Consider the following 19,532-nt stretch of genomic DNA (forward strand, 5'->3'; position numbering starts at 1 on the left):
GTTCCTCATGGTTTTCTCCAGGGTCTCTCTCTTGGCTGAGCCCTTCATCAGGGTCTCGTAGGCCTCAGATATCCTCTGGATCTCTCCTTCCAGCTGGAGGGAAACACAAGAGGAGGACACTGTCAGTCCGAGGGTCTCTAGCTTTAAACACAGATCATCCCCACCAGTGGTCACATTTTGAGGGGCTTTTTTTTGGTGGTGTGGGGGGGGGTGGCTCAGATGTGGAAACATAAAAGCTTGAAAACTCTGGTCCAAAGTCCGACAGTGGAAAAGCAGCATTAAAAAAAAGCAGGTTTTAAGACCTGACCCTAAAGAAATCCACGGTCTCACAAGACTGTGATGTCATACAGAATGTATGAGACATGTGAATGGCTTGGCTGGCCTGTTCATTGTGGAAGTACTGCAGTGTGCCCTAAGCGAATGACTAACACTTTGCTCCTAAAGACAAGTGGGAATCCACATTCCTAACAGAGCGGTTATGAGTCCCAGGTGTCAGGGCGTTCATGTCTCCTCGTGGCATTCTGCCAACGTGGAGGAGGCTGGAGCAGGAGGAGGAGCGGGAGCAGGATAAGGAGGAACAGGAAGGGGAGAGGCAGGAGGACAAAGGAGCCAGAGATATAGAGAACAGTCCGGTCTCTGAAACAGGAGCACTACTAGTACCTTCAACATTAACCATGTTAATAAGACACTATCAGGTAGCAAGCACAATGCGTGACAATTCCCCCACAAGTAGCAAATAAAGTTTTAAGGAATGTAGTCATAAGCTTCCATGTGAAGAGGTGGAGTCTTGAATGAAAAGACAGACAGAAGTGTCTTCTCAATGTACTTTCATATGTGAAAATAACCTGTGTATGAGTCTCTGTCTGTTACTAAAATAACCTGGGTATGAGTCTATGTCTGTTACTAAAATAACCTGGGTATGAGTCTATGTCTGTTACTAAAATAACCTGGGTATGAGTTTCTGTCTGTTACTAAAATAACCTGGGTATGAGTGTCTGTTACTAAAATAACCTGGGTATGAGTCTCTGTCTGTTACTAAAATAACCTGGGTATGAGTCTGTCTGTTACTAAAATAACCTGGGTATGAGTCTCTGTCTGTTACTAGAAATGAATGATTCCAGAATGAACAGAAAAGTCCCTGTGGTCTGACCACGGTGCACATTCCTGCTACAGCACAGCTAGAGGGCTAATCTCACTTATATGCAGCATTGGCAAACACACACACACACACACACACACACACACACACACACACACACACACACACACACACACACACACACACACACACACACACACACACACACACACACACACACACACACACACACACACACACACACACACACACACACACACACAGGTGTATACTTCACTATCTACCTCTAAACCCTCTGTGAGCCAACAGGGCTTAGAAATAAAAACCTATTCATGCTTATCTATTGTAATGATACTCATAACTATTACTGTCAATAAACTATGTTACAAGCAGTCAGACTCCTATATGCTGTATGCTGTGACAGAGTCATTCAAGGTTACTAATTAGGATTGTGTCCCCAATGGCATCCTATACCTTTTATAGTGCACTACTTTAGACCAGGGCTCATAGGGAATAGGGTGCCATTTTGTTCAGGACCCATAGGGCTCTGGTGAAAAGTAGTGCAATACAGTGGCTAGTGAAAGTATTCACCCCCTTTGGCATTTTCCTATTTTGTTGCCTTACAACCTGAAATTAAAATAGATTTTTGGGTGGTTTGTATATTTTGATTTACACAACATGTCTACCACTTTGAAGATGCACAATATTTTAATAAATATAAAAAAATTAAGACAAAAAAAAACTGAAAAACTTGAGCGTGCATAACTATTCATCCCCCAAAGTCAATACTTCGTTGAGTCACCTTTTGCAGAAATTACAGCTGCAAGTCTCTTGGGGTATGTCTCTATAAACTTTGCACATCTAGCCACTGGGATTATGCTGATTCTTCAAGGGACAACTGCTCCAGCTCCTTCAAGTTGGATGGGTTCCTGCTGGTGTACAGCAATCTTCAAGTCATACCACAGATTCTCAATTGGATTTAGGTCTGGGCTTTGACTAGGCCATTCCAAGACATTTAAATGTTTCCCCTTAAACCACTCAAGTGTTTCTTTAGCAGTATGCTTAGGGTCATTGTCCTGCTGGAAGGTGAACCTCCATCCCAGTCTCAAATCTCTGGAATTACTGAAACCGGTTTCCCTCAACAATTTCCCTATATTTAGCGCCATCATTCCTTCAATTCTGACCAGTTTCCCAGTCACTGCCGATGAAAAACATCACCACAGCATGAAGGTGCCACCACCATGCTTCACCGTGGGGATGGTGTTCTTGGGGTGATGAGAGTTGTTGGGTTTGTGCCAGACATAGAGTTTTCCTTGATGGCCAAAAAGCTACATTTTAGTCTCAACTGACCAGAGTACCTTCTTCCATATGTTTAGGGAGTCTCCCACGTGCCTTTTGGCGAACACCAAATGTGTTTGCTTCTTTTTTTTTAAGCAATGGCTTTTTTCTGGCCACTCTTCCGTAAAGCCCAGCTCTATAGAGTGTACGGCTTAAAGTGGTCCTATGGACAGATAATCCAGTCTCCGCTGTGGAACTTTGCAGCTCCTTCAGGGTTATCATTGGTCTCTTTGTTGAAATCCAAATGAAAAATGTGTTTTAAATTACAGGCTATAATGCAACAAACTAGGAAAAACGCCAAGGGGGATGAATACTTTTTCAATGCACCGTATATAGGGAATAGGGTGCCATAGGGTTCTGGTCTAAAGTAGTGCACTATATAGGGAATATGGTGCCATTGGGTTCTGGTCTAAAGTAGTGCACTATATAGGGAATAGGGTATCATTTGGGACGCATCCAAGTAGTCTCTCACCTTCTGAAGTCTGGCAGCCTTCTCGCTGTACCCCTCCAGCTCTTTCCTTAGTCTCTCATTTTCCCTCAACAGGTCCATCTGGGCACTGTTGTTGTGGGTACTGGGGTTGGCGTGGCTCATGTAGACCTCTGGACCAGACTGGACACTGTGGCGAATCATCTGGGCATGGGCAGGTTCATACCTAAGGAGAATAGAGGAGAGGATGGAGTACATCTATATCTATAATACTTTGAATCATTGAATCAAACTGCATCATTGACGTGGTTATAACCAAGTAGAGTCATCGGGGTATATTCATCCCATATAGATAACACAGGGATACTGGTCGTTATTGTAAAAGAGAACTCGTTCTCCATGACTTATCTGGCTAAAGAAAGGCAAAATAAAAATGAATTATAGAAATTATTTAAATGAACTGGGAACCCATATTCCATATAATGTCATTCATATTGGCTTGTCTTGTGTGTGTGTTCTATTTACCTGTGCTGGGAGTGGAATGGGGGAGGGGGTTCCTGGTGGTAGTGTCCGTGTGTCTCCTGTGAGTGGCTGAGCATGTATCCAGGAGGCCTGACCAGGAAGGGGTAGTAATCCGGGGGAGGTCCCCTCTGATCGGGGTACTGGAGAGACTCTGGTCCCTGGTGGTCAACAGGCCCACAGTGGCCATTGGAAAGCTGTGGGTAACTCTGTGTTGAGCTGAGGGGCAGACTGTCTCTGGATCCACATGATTCACCGTTCCTCTCCAGGGAGAGCTGCATGAGCCGTTCACTGAGGGAGCGGGCGTGCTCCCGTTTCAAATCCCATTGGCCCCCTCCCTGGTGATCCATCACCTCAAGCCCCTGACCCCGCTGGGCTCCTACCGAGGCCAGGTACTGAGAGTGAGCCTTGGCCTCCTCATAGGTGGGCAGCTCCTCTCCGTGTCTGTGGAGCTGGTAGAGGTGACACACGGAGTCCCTCTCACAGTGTTTGTAGTCCCCCTGGTACTCCTGACCCTGGGGGTCCTGTCTGGTGGACATGTGGATGAACTGGGACTCTTCCTGGGTCAGGCTCTCCAGAGAGGAGCGGGGTGATCCGGTACCGCCTCCTCCGCTGCTGTTGCTGCCTCCACGCAGGGCCTGCTGCTGGATGGCCAGGAGGGTACGGGTGTCCGTGGGGTTCCCGTAACGGAGCTGCTCCTGGATTAGACGGTGTAGAACCGTACCAGAAGACTCCTCAGCAGTTCTCATCTCAGTCAATCAGAGAATATATAAGTGAATGTGCTGTGTTGAACTTTGGTGGTTTGGATTATTAGTTAACCACAGATCTAGAGACAGGAGCAGAAAGATAATTAGTTAAATCAAATACTACATCTACAAGTCTTATAATGCACTATGATGCCGTTATAATTGATCATGCATTACCCCCTTACACGATCTAATAGTCATCTCATAATGATATAATGTCATCAAAAAGCATACACTATATATACAAAAGTCTGTGGACGCCCATTTAAATGAGTGGATTTGGCTATTTCAGCCACACCCGCTGCTGACAGGTGTATAGACCAACATTGGCAGTAGAATGGCCTTTACAGAAGAGTTCAGTGACTTTCAACGTGGCACCGTCATAGGATGCCACCTTTCCAACAAATGTCTGCCCTGCTAGAGCTGCCCTGCTAGAGCTGCCCTGCTAGAGCTGCCCTGCTAGAGCTGCCCTGCTAGAGCTGCCCGGCTAGAGCTGTCCTGCTAGAGCTGCCCTGCTAGAGCTGCCCTGCTAGAGCTGCCCGGCTAGAGCTGCCCTGCTAGAGCTGTCCTGCTAGAGCTGTCCTGCTAGAGCTGCCCTGCTAGAGCTGCCCTGCTAGAGCTGTAAGTGCTGTTATTATGAAGTGGATTTGTCTAGGAGCAACAACGGCTGAGCCGCGAAGTGGCAGGCCACACAATCTCACAGAACGAGACCGCCGAGGTGCTGAGGCGCATGGCGCGTAAAAACCTGTCCTCGGGTTGCAACACTCACTCTACCGAGTTCCAAACTGTCACTGGAAGCAACATCAGAACTGTTTATAAGCCTCTGGAGCCTCAACTCCCAATGGACAGACCCCAACCAATGTAAGTTAATGTTTTGTATCATTTAGCTAGCTAGTTCCTAAACATTAACCCCTAATTCTTAGTCTTGGAAATGTTTCACTGACTTTCTATCTCTGCATTATTCACAGGGTAACTGTCAAGTTGTGAGTCTGAAAATGGACACTGGAGGTTAAGGAATCTGCATAGTAAGTATCAATCTGATGTTCATGAACATTTGTCACGACCTGATTAAGTCTGGCTAACTCATGTGGTCGACTAATCCTTACCCTAACTCTTTTCCTAACCGAATTATTCCAACCTACCACATGAATTCACCTAACCCGGCACGTTAATTCACCTAACCTGCCAATTTAGTTATCCTAACTTGTAATTCACCTAACCTGCAACTGGCTCCGACTGAACATTTGCTTACAGTGGAGCCTAACCAAGTCAGGTAGCCCGATCTCATTGGGTAGTCAAACATTAACCCTTCATTTAAAAAACAATCTTGTGTGGATTTTTTTTTCTTCCCTGCTGAGTTTCTGTTCACTTGTCTAAAGATCTTATTTTCAAATAGAGTTGATAAGTGCACAGAGGTCCATTTGTACACTATATTTTGTTTTTCAGATGCGACCTTGCAGTGGCTTTCTGAGCTCAAAAATGGAAGCAATCCATTTTTTTTGTGTTAATTCCTTGTGGTTTTTACGTTGCATTTTGACATGCATTTAATTACATTTCTTAAACATATATCACCATACATTATGAACTATGTATTACTCATATATAAAAATATGTCTTATTCATATAGAAATATATTGACCATAAATAGTCATGCATAATGTTAAATATATATATATATTTTAAATACATGTAAATATATGAATAGCACATGTATGTAAAATGCACACTACCATATATGGATAAGCAATACTCGTAAATATATTTACACATGTAAAAAATATTAAAACATATTTATTTAAAAAAAAATAAAAAATTTAAATACAAAAATAAAAATGTAAATATATTTATATAAAATATGTGACATAGACATATATTTAGATGTGTGTTTCAAATATTGGTACATATATTCCATATTTGTATTTGAAATATATGTCAATATATTATGTATGGTATGGGCAATTCTAAATTGCGTTTAGGGTAGCATAAATGCAAGCATACCATATGCTCTGAATAGCATGGGCTTATATTAGCAGGTCATGCCATATGTCACTATAGATTATTTTTGAAAAGCCCAAAACGAGAAGTATTGTAGTTAAGGGACAGTTTATTTGTGGATATTATTATATTGAGTCAGTCATTTCCTGCTGCAAACGTTGCAGATTCCAATCAATTGCCTAATCACTATTTTTTTTTTAACTACGCAAGTCAGTTAAGAACAAATTCTTATTTTCAATGACGGCCTAGGAACAGTGGGTTAACTGCCTGTTAGGGGGCAGAATGACAGCGTTGTACCTTGTCAGGTCGGAGATTTGAACTTGCAACCTTTCGGTTACTAGTCCAACACTCAAACCACTAGGCTGACCTGCCGTCCCTACACTCTAACCACTAGGCCACCCTGCCGTCCCTACACTCTAACCACTAGGCCACCCTGCCGTCCCTACACTCTAACCTGGCCTTTTTTTAAAAACTTTCCAGAACATTTCACATATTATGACAGATGTCAAGCCACACATTCCTTGAGGCTATTGTGTGTTGTTTACTATACAATCTAAATGGTGTGTATATGTGGGACTAAATTCTCTATAGCCTCTATGGCCAACACACATAGCCACAATGAATAGAGAGAGAGCGTGAACTAAAACTGCAGCCTCCCCATGTCTGACAACATTCCTGTCTCAACGAGGAACATAAAACATACAGCCCAATAAACCAATTGATAAGCAGCGCCAATAAAGTTGAAATAAAGTCTCTATTGTCTACAGCGGCTCCTTAGACAGGCATGATCACAGAATAAAGCCGACATTCCTACTTATTACATGTGTGTGTGTGTGTGTGTGTGTGTGTGTGTGTGTGTGTGTGTGTGTGTGTGTGTGTGTGTGTGTGTGTGTGTGTGTGTGTGTGTGTGTGTGTGTGTGTGTGTGTGTGTGTGTGTGTGTGTGTGTGTGTGTGTGTGTGTGTGTGATTCTGAATTCAAATGACAACTATTACAACATTAACTATCCTTTCTTACAATCTATCCACATATTATTTTGGTCTTATAATAAAGTCAAAAGGGGGAAAAAACAGAATTTGCGCCTAAAGTCCTACTTTGAAAGACCTATCCCACCATGCGTAAAGTAACTCATTTCAAAAAAGCAACAAAACTATAATCTTACCTATTTACATTGTCATCACGGAAACAAGTTGTGGACGCCGTAGGTCTATATCGTTTATATTTCTTTTAAACGTAATGTAATCCTAGTAGAACTTCCTATAACTGTAAAGTATAAATTCGTATCCTGAGTATACTACGTTCCGCTGAGAGAGTGCACTGCTACGGTGTGCGTCTCCGAGAAGCTTTCACAACAGACTGAGTCGAGAGAGAGAGAAAGCGCTGCTCATAAATAACTGAGGGTCGATTGTTCGCGGAGACTGGAATGGTTGGAATGCGAGAGCTCGGAGTCCCTCAGAGATCAGAACCGCAGAGCGCAGCGCGCACAGCGAGAGAAGGGGGCAGGGCGAGTAGAGTCGGGACCGCAGAGCAGAGCTGAGCAGCACCGTGCACATAGCAGGGAGACAGCTGGTAGTCGCCTGCCTGTGTAATGTAAAGCGTTTCGTTGTTGTTAGCAGTTGGGGAGATGAAGTAATTAGCTATAGCACGCTGTGACTAGAAAGAGAAAATCGGGGCACTATTGTGAAGCAGAGCATTAGTTTTAAACGGACTTTAATTTTCACAACATTATAAACTCCTCATATAGTTTACCATACACAATTATACCAAGAAATATTATATCGTGAAATATTCTATCAAGAAATATTCTATCGTGATTTTACCCGTTGTTTTATTGTCCTTGTGGAAAATGTAATCCGAGCAATCCCTATAACACATGATGACAACTGCTGGGCTTTATAAAATACATTGAATTGATTTGATTAATAAACCATGGCAAATGTACTGCTTGGATCAAGCTTACTAACCTACCTGCAATTCAGGCACACGTTTCTGTGCTAAAATCCAAAACATAGCATTAACGTAGTAACATAAACTAGACATGGAAGCTGAAGATGAGCAGCAGTGAACATTTAAAGTTAAAGTGAAGCATCATTGATTGTTATTATTATTATTTTTTTAAAGGCCTTTTATTTGCATGTGCCTGGTAAATATTTAAGCTGAGGCCCGTGCCGGGTAATTGTGGAGTCTATGTCTGTGTGGACATGGTGGAGTGTGTGTGTGTGTGAGGGGTGTGTGCCAGCCGGGTGTGTGAGGCCCGCTGCCTGCCAGCTGTCTGGGGGTGAAAACCATGTCCCCTCCCTAATCAGGGTTAGCTCTGAGAGAAGAGATGCATTGTTCTTCTCACAGCAGACATGACCAGGAGGAGAGGAGGGGAGGAGGGGAGGAGGGGAGGAGGGGACAGCCCTGCCATCTGCTGCATGGGAGCACCTTCATCACCACAAATGGCAGCCTATTCCCTGTTTAGTGCACTAATTTTGACCAGGATCCATGGCTCCGGTCAAAAGTAGTGTACTATATAGGGAATAGGGTGCCATTTGGGATGTTACCCAGGACTAACCAACACAAACCCCCTGGTCCTTGCTGTCCTGCATTCTTCACACACATGCTGCATAGGAGGAAGCTGCCTAGGCCCTAAGATCAGCTAGCCTGGCTGAGAGGAGGATGCTGCCTAGGCCCTAAGATCAGCTAGCCTGGCTGAGAGGGGGATGATGTTATGCAGGTGAATGAGGACCCAAAAGCGACTTGGCGAAAACAGAGTCTTTATTCCAGTAAAGGAAATATGCAATACTCCTAGACAAATCGGAGCGGTAAACAAAGCATAAAAAACAATTCCACTCGTAGTGACGAGGACAGACTGGAGACTCGACCATAAACTGTAGGTTGCCTCGGGAAGGCACCGACCGTAGCAGACTCAGACACCTGCTCACACGCAGCATCTGAGGGAAACACGACACGACAGGGCGAGACAAAGACACAGCACGGTGAACAATATACAAGGATCCGACAGGACAGAAACGGAAGACAAGGGGAGAAATAGGGACTCTAATCAGAGGGCAAGATACGGAACAGGTGTGAAAAGATTAGATGATTGATTAGGGGAATAGGAACAGCTGGGAGCAGGAACGGAACGATAGAGAGAAGAGAGAGAGGGAGGGAGATAGAAAAAAGGGAACGAACCTAAAAAGACCAGCAGGGGGAAAACGAACAGAAGGGAAAGCAAAATGACAAGACAATATAAGACAAAACATGACAGATGATGCCTAGGCCCTAAGATCAGCTAGCCTGGCTGAGAGGGGGATGATGCCTAGGCCCTAAGATCAGCTAGCCTGGCTGAGAGGAGGATGCTGCCTAGGCCCTAGGATCAGCTGGCCTGGCTGAGAGGAGGATGCTGCCTAGGCCCTAGGATCAGCTGGCCTGGTTGAGAGAGGATGCTGCCTAGGCCCTAAGATCAGCTGGCCTGGCTGAGAGGAGGATGCTGCCTAGGCCCTAAGATCAGCTGGCCTGGCTGAGAGGAGGATGCTGCCTAGGCCCTAGGATCAGCTGGCCTGGCTGAGAGGAGGATGCTGCCTAGGCCCTAGGATCAGCTGGTCTGGTTGAGAGGAGGATGCTGCCTAGGCCCTAGGATCAGCTGGCCTGGCTGAGAGGAGGATGCTGCCTAGGCCCTAGGATCAGCTGGCCTGGCTGAGAGGAGGATGCTGCCTAGGCCCTAGGATCAGCTGGTCTGGTTGAGAGGGGGATGCTGCCTAGGCCCTAGGATCAGCTAGCCTGGCTGATAGAGGATGGCTAGTGGCTACATGCTGACAAAGGTGAGAATGGACTTATTTTTAGCCAGGTTTCTTCTTCAGGTTGTGGTTCTTGCATTTGTGTCTGTAACAAGCCTCAACTTGCCGACTCTGTCAAAACAACATAGACCCTTGTCTTGTCTGAAACACCCACATTTCACCATCACATAGTCTACATGTCAGTTGGGGGCCAACTGTCACATCGTGCATTCATTCAGCCAGCTCCTGTAACTGCCTGTTATTTTACATAACATGCCCACAGAAAGCTTAGTAACCTACACCTTAATTAGGCTAAACACGATTTTGTACAGAGCTAGTACAATCTAGTTTTAGGGAAGACCGTTTCTGATAACTAGGGTCATATGATATGAGATTCTGTTCCGAGTAGTAGAAATACCTAAAAAATCTACATTTACAGTGAAGTGGAAATAAACTGACTGTACAAAACATTAGAAACACCCGCTCTGTCCATGAAAAAGACAGACCAGGTGAAATCTATGATCCCTTGTTGATGTCACTTGTTAGATCCACTTGGTGAAGCTGGTTGAGAGAATGCCAAGAGATGCAAAGCTGTCCTCAAGACAAAGAAGGGTGGCTACTTTGAAGAATCTAAAATATAAAACGTATTTTGATTTAATTAAGACATTTTCTTTTATTACTACATGATTCCATGTGTTATTTCATAGTTTTGTTGTCTTCACTATTATTCTACAATGTAGAAAATAGTAAAAAAAATAAAGAAAAACCCTGGAATGAGTAGGTGTGTCCAAACCTTTGACTAGTACTGTATGCACTCATTACTGTAAGTCGCGCTGAGTGTCTGCTCAATTTTAAAACGGTATGGTAGTAGTTGCCAGGCGACACTAGTCTGTGTCAAAAAACATTTTTCACGCTCAACAGTTTCCTGTGTGTATCAAGAATGGTCCACCACCGCCCAAAAGCACATGTAACCAACTGTTACACAAGTTTGGGAAGCATTGGAGTCAACATGGTCCAGCATCCCTGTGGAACACTTTCGAACACCTTGTAGAGTCCACGCCCCGACGAATTGAGTCTCGTCTGAGGTTGAAAAGGGGAGTGCAGCTCAATATTGGGAAGGTGTTCTTCATTTGTTTGTTTTTTACACTCTGTGTAGTTGAGGGTTGTAACAACGTTTGGACAACACATCCTGAAACTGTCTGTTTTGTGACTGTTGACATAATATCCTGCCAGAAAAACACAGTAACCTATTGCCTCCCATGGAGCCAGTATACTAGCTTTAGTCGGTATTACTATATATACTGGTATATCTGTAGTACTATACATACTGGTATATCTGTAATACTATACATACTGGTATATCTGTAATACTATACATACTGGTATATCTGTAATACTATACATACTGGTATATCTGTAATACTATACATACTGGTATATCTGTAATACTATATATACTGGTATATCTGTAGATGGTAATACTATACATACTGGTATATCTGTAATACTATATATACTGGTATATCTGTAATACTATACATACTGGTATATCTGTAATACTATACATACTGGTATATCTGTAATACTATATATACTGGTATATCTGTAATACTATACATACTGGTATATCTGTAGATGGTAATACTATACATACTGGTATATACTGGTATATCTGTAATACTATATATACTGGTATATCTGTAATACTATATATACTGGTATATCTGTAATACTATACATACTGGTATATCTGTAATACTATATATACTGGTATATCTGTAATACTATACATACTGGTATATCTGTAGATGGTAATACTATACATACTGGTATATCTGTAATACTATACATACTGGTATATCTGTAATACTATATATACTGGTATATCTGTAATACTATATATACTGGTATATCTGTATATCTGTAATACTATACATACTGGTATATCTGGTATATCTGTAGTACTATACATACTGGTATATCTGTAGTACTATACATACTGGTATATCTGTAATACTATACATACTGGTATATCTGTAATACTATATATACTGGTATATCTGTAGATGGTAATACTATACATACTGGTATATCTGTAGTACTATACATACTGGTATATCTGTAGTACTATACATACTGGTATATCTGTAATACTATACATACTGGTATATCTGTAGTACTATACATACTGGTATATCTGTAGATGGTAATACTATATATACTGGTATATCTGTAATACTATACATACTGGTATATCTGTAGTACTATACATACTGGTATATCTGTAGATGGTAATACTATACATACTGGTATATCTGTAGTACTATACATACTGGTATATCTGTAGTACTATACATACTGGTATATCTGTAGAGATGGTATAATACTATACATACTGGTATATCTGTAGTATACTATACATACTGGTATATCTGTACTATGGTAATATACATACTATACATACTGGTATATCTGTAGACTGGTATCTGTAATACTATACATACTGGTATATCTGTAGATGGTAATACTATACATACTGGTATCCCATAAACTAGATTGTGTTATCAGCACATATTCTGGGAAATGAGACGAGGAACAGTAAAGGCCCATAAACACATCCATCTGCCTAGAAAACTTCCCTGACAGAGAAACAGACTTTGTCACCAAAAAATGGATGTGTGAAACACACATTCAAACACAATTCAATCCCCCCCCTTTCGTTTGTGTGAAACACACATTCAAACACAATTCAATCCCCCCTTTCATTCGTGTGAAACACACATTCAAACACAATTCAATCCCCCCCTTTCGTTTGTGTGAAACACACATTCAAACACAATTCAATCCCCCTTTCATTCGTGTGAAACACACATTCAAACACAATTCAATCCCCCCTTTCATTCGTGTGAAACACACATTCAAACACAATTCAATCCCCCCTTTCGTTTGTGTGAAACACACATTCAAACACAATTCAATCCCCCCTTTCATTCGTGTGAAACACACATTCAAACACAATTCAATCCCCCCTTTCGTTTGTGTGAAACACACATTCAGACACAATTCAATCCAGCCCCTTTCGTTTGTGTGAACTGTGAAGCACACAGATATATTGTGTATTAGATGTGTCGCTGGAAGCAGACAGACCGTGCTGTGACACACATACAGGCGAATAGAACGACCCGTGAATAGACAGGCAGACATTACATGTGAAGTAGGCAAGCCATTTAACCAGCCAATTCAGAAACACAACTGATTTCCCCACAGAGCAATGTCCTTATTTCCACAGTGAATATAAGGAATCAACATTTCTGGTTACTTCCCCCGAATTGACTGAAAATGTAGACATAGGAACTACCTGGACAGGCCATTCGGACCATCAGAACCTGTTAATGGGTTATTCGGCCTGGCTTTGACTGGGCCCGCAGCAGCACAATGCAGCCTATAGGCAGTGGGTGCGACCGGCCCTGTGTTAGGAGACTTCTCCATTCCCTTTGTTTCCCTGCTAAAGGAGGAAATGGCCACATTCCTCATATTAGCATATCCATGGGGGCTGCCCCCCCCCCCCCAGCCGCTGCTGCTGTGGCTGAGAGGTGGGGAAAACAAAGTGTAGGCTGCCGGGGGGCGGGGCTGGGGGCGGGGCAGTCCCAGGGCAACAGCACCTTTACATTTGAGTCATTTAGCAAAGTTTTATCCAGAGCAATTAGGGATTAAGTGCCTTGCTCAAGGACAGATGGACAGATTTTTCACCTAGTCGGCTCAGGGATTTGAACCGACAACCTCTCGGTTACTGGCCCAAACATTTTTTGTTGTTGTATTTTCACCCCTTTTTTCTCCCCAGTTTCGTGGCATCCAATTGGTAGTTACAGTCTTGTCTCATCGCTGCAACTCCCGTACGGACTCGGGAGAGGCGAAGGTCGAGAGCCATGCGTCCTCCGATACACAACCCAACCTAGCCAACCGCACTGCTTCTTGACACAATGCCCATCCAACCCGGAAGCCAGCCGCACCAATGTGTCGGAGGAAACACCGTTTCACCTGGCGACCATGTCAATGTGCACTGCGCCCGGCTCGCCACAGGAGTTACTAGTGTGCGATGAGACAAGGATATCCCTTGTCTCATCCTCCCCTTACCCGGACGAAGCTGGGCCAATTGTGCGCCGCCCCATGGGTCTCCCGGTCGCGTAGCCCAACACTCTTAATTGCTAGGATACCTGCCGCACATTCACAACATTGTGGGAGGTAACCCATCTGTCTCGAGAAAGTACTGGCTCGTAGTCGCTGATATTTTCCATTGAAATGGGCTTTTTTTTTCTTGATGAACAATAGGGCTGCTTGCGTGTTCAAATCCATAAACATCAAATGCTTTCTGTAGGGACAGTAATGTCTGGGTGTTTATTTAGATCCGGAAGCGGATTAATGAGTTCTGGAACAGCACTATGGAGTCCTACTGTTCTACAACAGTGCATAAGGAGGGAGTGGAGTATATTCTGGAACATACACACAAAGACATTAGCTGTTTTTGATACAATGTTTAGTGATGGAATAAACGATAGCTACTTTTTTTTTCTCACATCTGTTTGCCAAAGACCATGTGGTAATTCACACCACAGGAAAAAGGTATCACCTCAAAAAGGCAAAAAATTATCCATAAAAACAATAATCAATTGCTTTTTCTCTCCCTAAAAACCCCCCAGCTTGTTGTCATTTCTGGCACATTAAGATGCTGAATAGAGAAACAGCTCATTGTTACTTGTTGCAAGGGCACGGGACACATTCAGAAACTGCTCTAAACAAATACCAGCCCGCTATGAGGATTATGTCGAAGAGTTGGAGATAAACAACATTTACTGAAGTATGTCTGTGTTGTAACAGCTAGCAGCACAACTGAACTGAGTTCTACAGTTGTACAGCACCTGTTGTCTTGCAATGCCGACTCAGGGCATTCCACACTCAACCATCAAGTTCAAACAAGCCCTTCAAATAAAAGAAAATACTTTCTCCTGTCTGGTATAACATTTACCCATGGGGCAAGGATACACATTTACACCGAGGGCCACGTTCTCCTTTACAGACTACAGCTCCAAGATGCACTGGGCTTGTAGCATCAGGCCTGTCCTCAACGGTCTCACTCAGAGCCATCAGGTCTGTCCTCAACGGTCTGACCCAGAACCATCAGGTCTGTCCTCAACTGTCTGACCCAGAACCATCAGGCCTGTCCTCAACGGTCTCACTCAGAGCCATCAGGCCTGTCCTCAACGGTCTGACCCTGTCCTCAACGGTCTGACCCAGAACCATCAGGCCTGTCCTCAACGGTCTGACCCAGAACCATCAGGCCTGTCCTCAACGGTCTGACCCAGAACCATCAGGCCTGTCCTCAACGGTCTCACTCAGAGCCATCAGGTCTGTCCTCAACGGTCTCACTCAGAGCCATCAGGTCTGTCCTCAACGGTCTCACTCAGAGCCATCAGGTCTGTCCTCAACGGTCTCACTCAGAGCCATCAGGTCTGTCCTCAACGGTCTCACTCAGAGCCATCAGGCCTGTCCTCAACGGTCTCACTCAGAGCCATCAGGCCTGTCCTCAACGGTCTCACTCAGAGCCATCAGGCCTGTCCTCAACGGTCTGACCCAGAACCATCAGGCCTGTCCTCAACGGTCTGACCCAGAACCATCAGGTCTGTCCTCAACGGTCTCACCCAGAACCATCAGGCCTGTCCTCAACGGTCTCACTCAGAACCATCAGGTCTGTCCTCAACGGTCTCACTCAGAACCATCAGGTCTGTCCTCAACGGTCTGACCCAGAACCATCAGGCCTGTCCTCAACGGTCTCACCCAGAACCATCAGGCCTGTCCTCAGCGGTCTGACCCAGAACCATCAGGCCTGTCCTCAGCGGTCTCACTCAGAACCATCAGGCCTGTCCTCAGCGGTCTGACCCAGAACCAGGATAGCAGATTTGAATGTAACCAATTTCTCCAGCACTAAGTCTTATCTTGCTGTCCAGTGCTACCAGTCCCAGGGTGCATAACAAATGGCACCCTATTCCATAATAGTCCATGACTGTTGAATAGAGCCCATAGGGAACAGGGTGCACTACATAGGGAACAGGGTGCACTACATAGGGAACAGGGTGCACTACATAGGGGACAGGGTGCATTACATAGGGAACAGGGTGCACTACATAGGGAACAGGGTGCACTACATAGGGAACAGGGTGCACTACATAGGGAACAGGGTGCACTACATAGGGGACAGGGTGCATTACATAGGGAACAGGGTGCACTACATAGGGAACAGGGTGCACTACATAGGGAACAGGGTGCACTACATAGGGGACAGGGTGCATTACATAGGGAACAGGGTGCACTACATAGGGAACAGGGTGCACTACATAGGGAACAGGGTGCACTACATAGGGAACAGGGTGCACTACATAGGGAACAGGGTGCACTACATAGGGAACATGGTGCACTACATATGGAACAGGGTGCACTACATAGGGAATAGGAATAGGGTTCCATTTGGGATGCATTCTTTGTTAAGGATCCTCCCACCTGTCAGGTGTACTGCCTGTCCATCTAGCCAACCAGGTATGCTGCCTGTCCATCTAGCTAACCAGGTGTGCTGCCTGTCCATCTAGCTAACCAGGTGTGCTGCCTGTCCATCTAGCTAACCAGGTGTGCTGCCTGTCCATCTAGCTAACCAGGTGTCCTGCCTGTCCATCTAGCCAACCAGGTGTGCTGCCTGTCCATCTAGCTAACCAGGTGTGCTGCCTGTCCATCTAGCTAACCAGATGTCCTGCCTGTCCATCTAGCTAACCAGGTGTCCTGCCTGTCCATCTAGCCAACCAGGTGTGCTGCCTGTCCATCTAGCTAACCAGGTGTCCTGCCTGTCCATCTAGCCAACCAAGTGTGCTGCCTGTCCATCTAGCTAACCAGGTGTGCTGCCTGTCCATCTAGCTAACCAGGTGTACTGCCTGTCCATCTAGCCAGCCAGGTGTCCTGCCTGTCCATCTAGCCAGCCAGGTGTACTGCCTGTCCATCTAGCCAGCCAGGTGTACTGCCTGTCCATCTAGCTAACCAGGTGTACTGCCTGTCCATCTAGCTAACCAGGTGTACTGCCTGTCCATCTAGCCAGCCAGGTGTACTGCCTGTCCATCTAGCTAACCAGGTGTCCTGCCTGTCCATCTAGCCAACCAGGTGTCCTGCCTGTCCATCTAGCCAGCCAGGTGTACTGCCTGTCCATCTAGCTAACCAGATGTACTGCCTGTCCATCTAGCCAGCCAGGTGTCCTGCCTGTCCATCTAGCCAACCAGGTGTCCTGCCTGTCCATCTAGCCAGCCAGGTGTACTGCCTGTCCATCTAGCTAACCAGGTGTATTGCCTGTCCATCTAGCCACCCAGGTGTACTGCCTGTCCATCTAGCTAACTAGGTGTACTGCCTGTCCATCTAGCTAACCAGGTGTACTGCCTGTCCATCTAGCCAGCCAGGTGTACTGCCTGTCCATCTAGCTAACTAGGTGTCCTGCCTGTCCATCTAGCCAACCAGGTGTCCTGCCTGTCCATCTAGCCAGCCAGGTGTACTGCCTGTCCATCTAGCTAACCAGGTGTATTGCCTGTCCATCTAGCCACCCAGGTGTACTGCCTGTCCATCTAGCTAACTAGGTGTACTGCCTGTCCATCTAGCTAACCAGGTGTACTGCCTGTCCGTCTAGCCAGCCAGGTGTACTGCCTGTCCATCTAGCCACCCAGGTGTACTGCCTGTCCATCTAGCTAACTAGGTGTACTGCCTGTCCATCTAGCTAACCAGGTGTACTGCCTGTCCATCTAGCCAGCCAGGTGTACTGCCTGTCCATCTAGCCAGCCAGGTGTACTGCCTGTCAATCTAGCTAACCAGGTGTACTGCCTGTCCATCTAGCCAGCCAGGTGTACTGCCTGTCCATCTAGCTAACTAGGTGTACTGCCTGTCCATCTAGCTAACCAGGTGTACTGCCTGTCCATCTAGCCAGCCAGGTGTACTGCCTGTGTCATGCAGGTAAAAGAGGACCCAAAAGCGACTTAACAGAAGCAGAGTTTAATAATGTTCAAAACGGAATAACTGACATCCTCCATCTGCAGCCACCCAGGTGTACTGCCTGTCCATATAGCTAACTAGGTGTACTGCCTGTCCATCTAGCTAACCAGGTGTACTGCCTGTCCATCTATCCAGCCAGGTGTACTGCCTGTCCATCTAGCTAACCAGGTGTACTGCCTGTCCATCTAGCTAACCAGGTGAACCGCCTGTCCATCTAGCTAACCAGGTGTACTGCCTGTCCATCTAGCCAGTCAGGTGTACTGCCTGTCCATCTAGCTAACCAGGTGTACTGCCTGTCCATCTAGCCAGCCAGGTGTACTGCCTGTCCATCTAGCCAGCCAGCTGTACTGCCTGTCCATCTAGCTAACCAGGTGTACTGCCTGTCCATCTAGCTAACCAGGTGTACTGCTTGTCCATCTAGCCAGCCAGGTGTACTGCCTGTCCATCTAGCCAGCCAGGTGTACTGCCTGTCCATCTATCCAGCCAGGTGTACTGCCTGTGTATAACGAGGAGAGGTAAAGACCCACCATTCTGTGACGATCTCCATTGATGTACACAGGCTCTTTGAATGTTTATTGATGCTTAGAATGTGGTTTTGACTGCAGCTTTCAAAGGCAGATTCAAATGTTTTTTTTCTTCTGCTGCAGTAGAACAATAGAAGCCTTTGGAGCCATAGAGCCATTCAGGGAACCAGAAGCTGTCCCAAATAGCAACCCAGTTCCTTTATAGTGCACACTGTATTCTTGACCAGGGCCCATAGACCGGTACACCGTGAAGGGAATAGTGAAGTCATTCTGGAGGCATCAGTCCTGACTAGAGGACAAAGAGCTGCTCTGTGTTTCAGATGGAGGTGAGGACAGAGGTGGGGTCAGGTAACACTAGAGCCTGTTGAATGCTGTTGACTCAATGGCGGTTAACTGGAGAGACACGTAAGGCACACTGAAAGATGAAGCTATGATTCAGTTGACTTGTGATTAGGCAGTTTCTGATAACTGGTGTAATGCCATGGAAAGTTGATAGACGTAGAAGATGCTGTTTGAGTCGTAGAACATCCTAGAACATTTACAGGTGCAGTTAAAAGGGAAATACACTGACTGTACAAAATATTAGGAACACCTATACTGATGTCACTTATTAAATCCACTTTAACCAATGTAAGTGTAGGGGAGGATACAGGTTAAAGACTTCCTAATGCTTTGTGACAATTGAGACATGTATTTTTTTACTGTGTGTGTGTGTGCCATTCAGAGGGTGAATGGACAAAATATTGAAGTGTCTTTTGAAATGGGGGGGGGGGGTATGGTAGTTGGTCAAGAACTGCAACGCTGCTGGGTTTTTTCCACACTCAACAGTTTCCTGAGTGTATCAAGAATGTTCCACCAACCAAAGGACATCCAGCCAACTTGACACAACTGTAGGAAGCGTTGGAGTCAACATGGGCCAGCATTCCTGTGGAACGCTTTGGACACCTTGTAGAGACAACATGGACCAGCATTCCTGTGGAACACTTTCGACACCTTGTAGAGTCCATGTCCCAAGATGAGGGGGGGGGGGGGGTGTAACTTAATATTAGGAAGGT

At 45.2% G+C, this 19,532-nt stretch overlaps 1 protein-coding gene across 1 annotated transcript in view; it reads right to left on the reverse strand.

Moving 5' to 3' along the window:
• The window catches only part of LOC123996585 (angiomotin-like 2a), a 13,099-nt gene extending 5,541 nt beyond the window's left edge, over positions 1-7,558 (reverse strand). The window contains exons 1-4 of the mRNA XM_046300063.1: positions 7,285-7,558; positions 3,390-4,209; positions 2,910-3,090; positions 1-93 (exon numbers count right to left, since the gene is read on the reverse strand). The exon at positions 1-93 is cut by the window's left edge and continues 52 nt beyond it. Of these exons, the coding sequence (XP_046156019.1) occupies positions 1-93; positions 2,910-3,090; positions 3,390-4,132 (1,017 nt within the window). The 5' untranslated portion in view covers positions 4,133-4,209; positions 7,285-7,558. The remainder of the gene's footprint in view (positions 94-2,909; positions 3,091-3,389; positions 4,210-7,284) is intronic.
• Between the last annotated feature and the right edge of the window lie 11,974 nt (positions 7,559-19,532).

This window comes from Oncorhynchus gorbuscha, linkage group LG15, assembly GCF_021184085.1.
Source record: "Oncorhynchus gorbuscha isolate QuinsamMale2020 ecotype Even-year linkage group LG15, OgorEven_v1.0, whole genome shotgun sequence".
NCBI lineage: Eukaryota > Metazoa > Chordata > Actinopteri > Salmoniformes > Salmonidae > Oncorhynchus > Oncorhynchus gorbuscha.